Source organism: Tupaia chinensis, unplaced genomic scaffold (assembly GCF_000334495.1).
Source record: "Tupaia chinensis unplaced genomic scaffold, TupChi_1.0 Scaffold000086_1, whole genome shotgun sequence".
Classification (NCBI taxonomy): Eukaryota; Metazoa; Chordata; class Mammalia; order Scandentia; family Tupaiidae; genus Tupaia; species Tupaia belangeri.
The window spans coordinates 5,910,710-5,922,141 of record NW_006159548.1 but is presented as its reverse complement, the minus strand read 5'-3'; the positions used below and the strand labels follow the sequence as shown (position 1 = coordinate 5,922,141).

Genomic DNA, 11,432 nt, shown 5'->3' with positions numbered 1-11,432 from the left:
AGAGAGAGACAGAGAGACAGAAAGCGAGAAATCATCCCCTAGGGGAGATGGCCACACTGCAATCCCTTCTCCTCCATTCTCCTCTCGGGAACTTCAGCATGCATGCACATGCGCCCAGGTTAAGCCCCCGGGTCCGGGACTTGAACCACCATCGACTACATGGGAGTCCAACGACATAGCCATTATGCCAACTACTGGTCCCTAGGTTATTAATTAAAAGGTACTTTGAGAGGCCAGTAGGTGGTGTGGTTGTTAGGGCACTGGACTTCCATGGGGCCGACTGTGGTTTGAGTCCTGGACCTGGAGGCTTGAAAAATCACCCCAGGACGATTTCGGAGAGAAGAGGTTGCGATGTGGCCATAGACCCCCTGGGGGTGATTTCTCTTTCCTCTCTGGCAAGCACACACACCTAATGGCAAAAGTGTACTTTCATACAAAAGGAAAAATAATTTAACAGGGTTGTTGCTCTTTTTGTTGTACACATTTGTTTTGGGTATTGTCAAGATCACAGGCTATCAAAATTAACTTTTGAATTGAACTTTTTAAAAATAATTCATCTCAGGTAATAAAATACATTAATAAACAGATTTTCAATATTCTGCTTTTTTCAGGTGTTTATAGAATAAGTGAAAAATAAGAATATCCAGGAAATTAAGGTATTTCTTGTTTTACTTCTAGTTATATATAAGAACTGTGAACATATACAACTGATAAACTAATTTATTATTTCTGCATCTAATTTATTTATTTATTAAAATAATTATGTAATTTTATTTATTTATTCTTTTTTCTTTCTTTCTTTTCTTTTTTTTTTTTGGCCAGCAAATAAACCACCATGCCACCTGCTGGTCCCATCTGCATCTCTTTTATTTTTAAAAGCCCTGAAGCCTTGAACTTGATTAATGAATAAGATGGGATAACTCAAATATAAGAACTACAAGGGCTTTACCTCTGTGGTGTTCAGACTATGTCAGTAGCGCCTTCTACATTCCATAGAGGTACAGCTGGGGCTCAGAATATTTGAAGAAAGGCATTCACTCTTGGGCCAGCCTGTGATGCGGTGATTAGGGTGGCTGGATCCCACGTGACTGACTGTTCAGTTCAAGTCCGAGACCCGGCAGCTTAAGAGACATACTGGGCATGGGAACATGCATAGGTGCATGGCGTGAGTGTGTGACTTGAATGTGAGCATGTCCAAAATCCTAAGAGGAGGGAGAGTTGAAAGAGAAGGGATTGTGGCATGACCGTTTCCCATGGGCTTTGCTTTCTTACTTTTACTCTCTCTCTCTTCCTCTGTCTCCAGCAAGCACATGTGCCTTCTGTCAAAATTTTAAAAAACAAAGACCTTGGGAAACAGCCGTTAGCATAATGGCTATGTCGCTGGACTCCCACGTAGTTGACCGCGGTTTGCATCCCGGACCCGGTGGCTTAAAACTCACGCCGGGTGTGTGTGCATGCGTGCCCAAGATCCTGAGAGGAGAATGGAAGAGAAGGGATTGCGGCGTGACCATCCCCTCTGGGGGGTGATTTCTCGCTTTCTGTCTCTGTCTCTGTCTGTCTGGCGAGCGCATGCACCCTATAACAAAAACCTCTCCAAAAACAACAACAACAACAACAACAAAGACCTTCACCATTTTAAAACGTTGAAAAATGCAACTTAATCTCATTTAATAAGGGTGGACATTGAGACTCAGAAGTATGAGTTGCAACTGCTGGCCCCTCCAGTCTCAGATTTCTGTGGAAGGTAGAATAGTTCATCGTCCTGGGAGTGTTAGGTCATTAGCTGATGAATCGAGGAATCTAAATAGAACATTCACTGTAAGTAATCTGCAACCAATCAAAATACAGCTTCAATTCTAAATCCGGTCTCTATGGAGACAGGTATTTATTCTATCAGTGTCATGGGACAGATGCACCTTAAGCTGCAGCCACAAGGAAAGGAAGCAAGGTGAGGACTTTTGACACTCGGGAAAGTGCAGGTGTACCTGCCATTGCCTTTCAGCACAAGGGGTAAGAACCCAGGAGATACTACTGGGTTGTCAGGAATGTCATGGCGCGTTGTCCATAGAAAAACAAGGGAAATACTCATGACTTACCCGACGTCCTAATAGTGAGTCCTTCAGCTCAACAATATAACAAACACTAAGGCCTATAACTGTTTTCCTTCAGTTTTCTCTTTGTGGTGTGTGGTCTCTAAAGCCCTTTCTCCAACATTCCGACCAGATCACTAGAATATTTGCATAGCCATTCCTTATCAAAAGTGTAAGACTCCTTTCAGTGTACACTTGTTCATAATTTTAAATCAGGCTGAATTGTGCATACATAGAGTTTTTGCATACCAGAAGAGGCCAAGATCTCAGCTCTGTATTTTACTCAAGAGATTTAAAATATGTAGGTTATGGTCCCCAAATCAACTAAATGGAGAGTTTTTGTTTTTAATTATTTATTATTATTTTTTAATCTGATGAGAGAGAGGGAAAATGAGAAAGCAAGCTACCAGGTACAGGACTTGAACCATGGTTGGCCACGTGGGAGGCCAGCGCCTCAACCACCACACCACCTGCTGGTCCCCCCAGTGCAGAATTTTAACAATTTTATGATTTATTGAGGCAAGAAACCTTTCTTCCAGAAGTCCTTAATGATTTCCTAAACTTTATGTATGCAGATTGCAACAATATTTCAATATTTGTAATGTCACTGAAAATAAAGGAATGACAATTTGAGCAATTGAGGCCATGCCAATCTACAATAGTCCAGTTCTGAATTACAAATGTTTCTTTAGATTCAAATTTCATTACCTCAGTGCACATAAAATAACTTAGCAGCACTGGCAAATAGAAGTACTGAGCATCTTCTTTATAAATAAATTGGTGTTTAAAAACTCTTACATTGGGCTGACCCATGACCTGATGGTTAAGGCAGCTGGAGCCCACACGGTCAACTGCACCTTTGCCCCAGATTCAGTGCTTGAGAAACACACTGGGTACATGTGCACGTGTGCCCCAAAATCCTAAAAGGAGGGAGAGAAAGATGAAGGAGAAGGGATTGAGGCATGACCATCTGGTTCTCTCTGGTGAGCACATGGGCTCTTTGGCAAAGTTAAAAACAAAAACAAAAACAAAACAGCTATAATGATTTAAAATATCTCTTACATAAACCTATGGTCTTTTTTTAAAAAACATTAATTTTCTAAGAAAAAAAAAATCCCCCTCTGAAGGCTGCTGCTTTCCAATGGCCTGTTAACCGATCTTAATTAATTAATTGATTGACTGATTATTTTTTTAAGAGCATTTTTTTGCTGTAGGGCACATGCACTCACTGGAGAGACAAAGAGACAGAAAGCAAGAAATCACCCTCCAGGGGAATGGCCAGGCCACAATCCCTTCTCCTCCATTCTCCTGTCAGTATTTTGGGCACGCATGCATACGTGCCCATAGCGAGTTTCAAGATGCGGGATCTGAGACTCGAACCACAGTCGACTACGTGGTAGTCCAACAATATAACCATTATGCTGTCTGCTGGTCCCTATTTATTTATTTTTTAGGTTTTCGTCATTGGGCACGTGTCATGTCAGACCTGGTGTGATTTTTAAGCCACTGGGTCTGGGACTCAAACCACAGTCGGCCATGTTAGAATCCAGCCACTTTAACCACCACATCACCTGCTGCTCCCTGTTTACCAATCTCTAAACAGGAACTGAATTAATGAGTTTTTTGCTTTCAATATTTTATGTCAAAGTAAAATAAGCCTGATTTTCACATCAGACTATCTTAAAGTCAAACCTTCTTCTTTCTTCTTTTCTTTCTCCTCCAAAGTCTAGTTTCAAATCTGCTTGCTTTGCTCTTAGTGGCTGTTTCATATTTGAATCTAAGGTTTCGGTATTGAGCAGAGTAGATTAGTATAAAGTTTTCCAATAGGGATTATGATTCTACCTGTCCTGATCATGCCTTGATACTTTTGATCTACCTGTAGTTTATGGTAACTTTTCAGTAATTTTAATTTTCTTAATGTCATTCATTATCCAGAAGAATCCAAAAATGCATTATTTTAGCATGTAAGTAAAATTATAGAACATTCGTGATGGAAGTCAACAGGTAGCATTGAAGTTGAGGCAACTAGATCCCCCATTGCAGACTCTGTTGTTCAAGTTCTGGACCCAGTGGTTTGAAACTCATGGCAGGGGCGTGTATGAGCGTGCCCAAAATCCCGAGAGGAGAATGGAGAAGGGATTAAGGTGTGACATCCTCCCGAGGGGGTGATTTCTCTCTCTCTCACTCTCTCTCTTTTGTCCTCTCTCTCTCTCTCTCTCCTCTCTGGTGATCACACGTCTCCCATAGCAAAAATTAAAACAAAACAAAAGTTCATGATGGAACTTGTTTAAATGAGGTTTTTCCACCAAATAGCAGTCTCTCTACTTAGAATGTATACATTGCCTAGCAATCTGGACTAACATTCCATTTGTTATCATTCTTTATGGATGGTTCTCTACCTACCAGTTAGTTCCTAAAAGTGATAGTATGAAACATGTTACAGTAGAATCTATCTTTAATTTTAGTTTCGACAGATGGCACTTCAGTATAAGAAACTGTGAGTGAAGTAAAAAGAAATTCCATTAGGACCAGCAGGTGGCATGGTGGTTAAGGTGCTAGACACTCCCACATGGCTGACCATGGTTCGAGTCCTGGACCTAGTGGCTTGCTTTTTTCCTCCCTCTCTCTCTCTCTCTCTTTCTGTGTGTGTGTGTTTGTGTGTCTGGTCAAATTAAAACGAATGAATAAATAAAATTAAATAAATAATTATTTTTTAAAAAGGAATTCTGTTTTAAAAAAAATAAGCACATCATTTAACTGGCAGGTTTTTTTGTTTTTTTTTTTTTAAATGCTGTTTACCCTCATGAATTAATGTAAAAATGTTAAGCAGTGTGTTACAATGTATTTGATCTTCCTCTTTTCATCACTTTAATGGTTCTCACATCTATTATTTTGTTTTTTTTTTTTCAAGAACAAAGATTTTGATTTATTTTATCTTTTTATTTTCTGTCTCAATTACTGCTTTTGTTTTTATTATTTCCTAAATATTCTTTCTATTTGTTTCTGCTAAGAATTATGTATTTATTGAATGTTACTTGCCATCAATATTTTTAAACTCAACCAGAGAGGGAGAGAGAGAGAAAGGGAAAGTAAGTAAAGCCAGCTGCCAGGGACTTGAACCTCAGTTGGCCATGTGGGAGTCCAGCACCTTTAACCTCCATGCCACCTGTTGGACTCACATGTGCTTTCTTTTGGTTTACATTTTTATTTATCTTTCTGTGTTGAGAGATTTAATTCACTTATTTTCTTTTTTTAAAAAGAATTATTTAATTTAGTTTTATTTATTTATTCATTCACTTATTTTAATTTGGCCAGAGAGAGAAAGAGTGAGAAAGCAAGCCACCAAGTCCAGGACTTGAACCATGGTTGGCCATGTGGGAGTGCCCCGAGCCCTAACCACCACGCCATCTGCTGGCCCCTAATCCACTAATTTTCATTCTTTCACTTTTATTGATATAGATCAGGCTGAGAATTTTTCTCTTTTCTTGCTTTTAATGAATCTCACAGATTCTATTATAAAATGAACTCATGATCATTATTATTCAGAAATGCTTTCATTTCTGTCTGTATTTTCTTTATCACAAAAGACTTGTTTAATAAATGATCTTTTAAAATTTATTTACATACTATTTTTTAATTTGCTATAGGTCACATGCACTTACCAGAGAGAGACAGAAAGGAAAGTGAGAAAACAAGCCCAAAGTCCAGGACTTGCATCACAGTTGGCCATGTGGGAGTTTAGCACATTAACCACCATGCCACCTGCAGGTGTAAGGCTTCTTTTTTGTTTTGAGGTTTCATTTTTTTAAAAGAATTATTTTATTTAATTTTATTCATTGATCAATTTTTTAAAAAATGATTATTTATTTAATTTTTATTTATTCATTCATTTATTTTTAATTTGACCAGAGAGAGTCACAGAGAGAGAGACAGAGAGAGAGAAAGAAGGAGGGTAAGTGAGAAAGCAAGCCACCAGGTCCAGGACTCAAAACGTGGTCACCTATGTGAGATTGTCCAGCGTCTTAACCACCACACCACCTGCTGGTCCCATTGAGGTTTCATTTCCAATTTTCAGTTTTATTAACATGTGACCAGAAAGTGTTGTTTGTAACATTTCTGCTTTGAGGAACCTCCAGATCTTTTATTCGTGCCCTGGAAGATGATTGATTTTTATAAATGTATCATGTGTCCTTGAGAGGAAAGTATATTATCTTTTATCAAAGTGCAATATTTTGTATATTTCCAGGAGCCTATGTTAATGATTGCTTCATCTAAATCTTTTATACCCTAATTTTTGTTCATGTGTCCTCATCCTAGTGGCCTGCTAAAGTCTCTTTGTATGGTTTCTAGTTACTGTCTGTATTTTTTTGAAGTGGTTGCTTTGTTCTGTGGCACATAGATGGTCAGCGGTGTCACATCTTTGTTGTGCTGTGTGGCTTTAAAGTGCCCTTTGTCTTGTTTACTGCTCTTCGTCTCGAAGACTACCTGGCTCCTAACCCATACATTCTTGCTGTTTTCATTTGCCTGGCAAATCTTCATTCATTCCTTTTTTTTTTTTTTGCTTTGAATCTGTGTGTTTCAAGCATGCATCTTTTACACAGCATAAGTTTTTTGTAATGAGCCAATCTGAAAATCATTTTCCTTCTTTTCTTTATTTTGAATTATTTATTTAATTTTATTTATTATTAGTAGTATTATTTAACTTGCTATAGGCCACGTGTACTTACCAGTGAGAGAGACAGCAGGGTGGTGGGGAGAGTGAGAATGCAAGCCACCAGGTCTGTGGCCATATGGGAATCCAGTGCCTTAACTACCACACTGCCTGCTGGCCTCCCCTTTTCTTGTCTTTTTTTTTTTTTTTTTGGAGAGGTTTTTGCTATAGGGCTCATGCGCTCGCCAGAAAGACAGAGAGACAGAAAGCGAGAAATCCCCCTCTGGGGGGATGGCCACACCGCAACCCCTTCTCTTCCATTCTCCTCTCGGGATCTTGGGCACACACACACACACACTCACCCGTCGTGAGTTTAAGCCACTGGGTCCGGGACTCAAACTGTGGTTGATGGGATCAATTCCTGTTCTATGACCTTTTTTTTTTCTTCATATAGTACCTTATTAACAAAGACTAAATCTCTGGCTTTTGTAGACAAGAGCTAAAAGAACCAAACAGGGACGCATTCACATTTCAAGATCGCTAAGAAAAGGTAGCAATATTTAATATGGGATCAAAAGCTTGTGAATCAAATAAGGAAGATCTTTTATCAAGTAGTGGCATCACATCCAATGGAGGTATGTACTATTTACGAGAAAAAATGGCGGAAAAATTAGAATTAAATAAGCTAGAGAATAGTCACTCAAGCTGCTGTGTTTTAGTTTATTTTGTTTTTGATTTTGCAGGGTCATGGACATGTACTATGTTGTTTATAATTCTGCTTTTTTGAGGAAGGAATTGCTTCATTTAAAAAATTAGCATATTTGTTGTTTAGCTTCTGCTTTTATTGCCTTTTTTGTTTAAAAGTCCTTTCTGTGTTGAGGCAATTCAACCTCAGCACATTCCACGATGTTTCCCGACTACTTTCTTCCTCCTATGTTTCTTGATCTACCCCAGAAATTCTCTCACTCACTCTGATATCTTTGGTTTGTCCCATTCCATTTGCACCTGTCCATCAATAAAAACATGCTAAGTCTTTACCAAGCTAAAAACACCGAGAGATACATGGAACACACAAAACCACAACAAAATTGTTCTCAACCTGTGCCTGCCTTTTTTATTTTATAAAGAATTATTTATGTAATTTATTAATTTTTTTTTAAATTTTCTATAGAGCAGATGCACTCACCAGAGAGAGAGAGAGAGAAAGTGAGTAAGCAAGCCACCAGGTCCAGGACTTGAACTGCAGTCCACCTTGTGGGAGTCCAGTGCCTCAACCACCATGCCACCCTCTGGCCCCCTGTGCCTTCCTTCTCTTTCCTTTCCTTCACAACTGTGCCTTCTGAAAGAAAAGTCTGCATTCACTGTGTTGCCTCACCATTTATTCACGATAACCTACTGCCTTAGGACTTTTGCCTTCTATTTCAGTATTTTACTGAAATAATCCTGGGCATCGTGCAGCCTGATTTCCCTGCTTTGCTAAATCCAGTGAACCCTTCCCCCATAACTATTTTGGAATCTTCCAAAGTTGTAGAAAAATTTAAGGAACAGAACAGGGACCACCTTGTATGCCCTTCAACTGGACTCACCGGTCACCAACATTTTATCATATGTGCTTTATCTGTACGCCTATAGTATTCATTTCACTTTGCCGAACTATTTGAAAATAAGTTAGAAACATCATGATTTTGGGGACCAGCAGTTGGTGTAATGGCTGTGTCACTGGACTCCCATGTAGTTGACTGTGGTTCGAGTCCCAGACCCAGTGGCTTAAACTCATGCCGGGTGCGTGTGCATGCGAGCCCAAGATCCCGAGAGAAGAATGGAGGAGCAGGGATTGCGGGGTGGCCATCCCCCCTGGGGGTGATTTCTCGCTTTCTGTCTCTCTGTCTCTCTCTGTCTTTTTGGTGAACGCACACACTCTATAGTAAAAACCTCTATAAAAAAAAAAAATCATGATTTTTGTCCCCAAACCTGAACATGCATTTTCTAAGAATGAGGATGATTTCCTGCCTAACTGCATTATCATATCTAAGACAAGTTCTCTCAATGTAATATCATCTAAAGTGTTCCTATTTAAATTTTTCCAGTTTTCCCCCCAAAAAATTTTAGTTAGCTTTTTTCCCTCCCTAAGATTGGATTGAATTTTTGTTTCATTTCTTTGGAGGGGAGTTCTGGACCATCTTACTTGACTGTGTAGCTAGAACAGTTTACCTTTCTCTTGGAGAAGTTTCAGAGACAGACACAGTGAGATGGAAAATGAAAAACCACCCCTGCCCCCCAGGGGAGTTGGCTATGCCACAATCCCTTCTCCTCCATACTCCTCCAGGGATCTTGGGCATGCATGCACACACACCCAGGGTGATTTTTAAGCTACCAGGTTCAGGACTCGAGCTGCAGTTGATGTCGTCCTCCTCCCCCGTGCTCCGGGAGGGATTCCTCTCACTCAGACGCTTCAAGGCTCTTCAGCTGCAACATCATCTGATCTCCCTCCTTTGTACCCTGTGCTCAGCAGGGCTCCAACTCTCCTTTTACTGCCTAAGTTCTTGCCTATTTGCCTTTTGTCCAGGACATGAGACCTTCCTTCATCTCCTTCAGAATTTCGTGAGAGAATCACCTAGCATAAGGATTGCTGCAAAGAGGAATAAACTAATGAATGAATTCTTTAACATTTAGGTTCGTCAAGCCCATTTTTTGTGTCACCTATTCGTGGTACGATCATTGAAAACACATCTTCACCTGGGACTTTGACACAGATTCCTTTATTCCCTAAATATGAAGTGGAACTTGATCCTCACAGGAAAATCATCCCTTACCCTGGAAAGGAACATATCGAACGTGTTTTGGAAGAATATTCACATCAAGTCAAAGATCTGCAGAGAAAACTAAATGAAGTGAGTTACAGCGTCCTCTTCCAGCACCTGAGGCCGTGTCCGGGTGATAGTGAGGCACGTTGCCTCGGAGTCGAATCTAAGTTTCCCGGAAGAAAAAGTTAACAATGGATTTATTGGTTAAACTTGTTATTTTGGCCTTTACCTTCTATTTCAGTATTAAAAATTGATCTAAGGAATAGTCTATCTATTTTCTCTTTGTCGATTATTATTTCTAATGCCTTAACTTTGTGATACAATTTTAATGAAACTTGAATAGCCCAAATGTTACCATTAACGTTCATTGGCAGTGTTAATTAACAATTGGTTCAGGCCATCTGTCTTGCTCTCCTGATACCTGGTTTTTCTTTACAGAATAATGGTAGTAGCTAGGATTTTAGTGCATGTGCATGTATGATAATTAAATCGCATATAGAAGTTATTTGCTAAACATTTCAGATGAACCTCATGTAGAATCAGGCTGGCTTTACAACTGCATGTCAAGTCTCAATAGTTCCCAGTCCCAGAGGTCAAACTTCCTACCATCATATGCAAAGCTCTTCCCTGGTATATTTTGGCGTAGTCTGCTACCTCCTCCCCGTATGGACATTCTGTTCCAGCCGCTTGCTCTTCCCTATCTGTTCCATGCCAGTCTAGACCTTCACACCTTTGCCTCGGTCATTTACTATTCTCTACCTTTTATTTATTTATTTTTTAAGGTTTTTGCCCTAGAGCATGTGCACCTGCCAGAGAGAAAGAGAGAGTGAGAGGAAAGGCCATGCCCAGAGGGGGATGGCCATGCCACAATCCCTTCTCCTTCATTCTCCTGGGATTTTGGGCATGCATGCACATGTGTCAGCATGATTTTCAGGCCACTAGGTCCAAGATACAAACTGCAGAGTCGACCATGTGGGATCCAGTGCCTTAACCACCTCATTGCCAACGGGCTTACTCAACTTTTTAACAACATAGGACACAGGTGATTGTTCTTTTCTTCGTGAAGTGTTTTCCTTCTAGGTCTCATGCAGACACACTGTCCTGATTGTGTTTCTCTGGAGATATATTTTAGGAATCTTCGTATGTCTGAGCATGACTTTGTTTTGCATTAATACCAAATGGATCATTTGTCTGGGTAACCTGAAAGTCATTGTTTTCTCAGTCCTTTGACGATATTGTACTCTTAGAGTCAGTGTTGTAACTGAGAAGTAGGTGGCGACCTGATGTGTGTTCTTCTGTAGATACGTTTTTACTTAACTTTACCTCGAGTGTTTCCTCTTTATCTCTGAAATTCCACCCTAATGTGCTTAGGTATGGATTTTTATTTCTGCTTTCCCTGGGCTGGATTTGGGATCAGACCATTTTGGTTTGTGGATTTGTGCCTTTCACCTTTGAGGAATTTAGTTGTGTTTTTTCTTTGGCAGTTTCTTTCCCTCTGTTTTCTTAGTTCTCTTTTTCTGAAAGTTTCTTGGGCATATATCATGTCCTAGGTTAAACCTCTGAATCACTTACCTTTTCTTTCGAATTTTTTGTCTACTCTTTCTACATTTGGAAGGCATTTCTAGATTGCCAGCATTTCTACTGAATTAAACTTTTTCATTGCATCATATTTTTCATTGCCAAGACCTTTGCTCCCTTGATGACTTCTTTGCCATAGCATCGTGTTCTTTTATGGCTGGTGGTCTCTTGACCATCTCCGTAAATGTGAACTTTTGGAAGTGTTCTTCCACTCCTTGTATTATCTGTCTTAGCTTTGTCTGGATCTCTTTTATTATTTATTTATTATTATTTTTTTTTTTTGGTTTTTGCTTATTTAATCTTGGTTTT

At 39.6% G+C, this 11,432-nt stretch overlaps 1 protein-coding gene across 2 annotated transcripts in view; it reads left to right on the top strand.

Moving 5' to 3' along the window:
* The first annotated feature begins 611 nt into the window (after positions 1-611).
* CCDC158 (coiled-coil domain containing 158) overlaps positions 612-11,432 on the top strand; it is a 72,005-nt gene continuing 61,184 nt past the window's right edge. The window contains exons 1-3 of one of the 2 annotated variants that reach the window (XM_027769747.1): positions 612-656; positions 7,234-7,376; positions 9,415-9,632. In XM_027769747.1, coding sequence (XP_027625548.1) covers positions 7,307-7,376; positions 9,415-9,632 — 288 coding nt within the window. In that variant the 5' untranslated portion in view covers positions 612-656; positions 7,234-7,306. Of the gene's footprint in view, positions 657-918; positions 999-7,233; positions 7,377-9,414; positions 9,633-11,432 lie in introns of those variants that run through there. The other variant, XM_027769746.1, reaches the window with a different exon arrangement.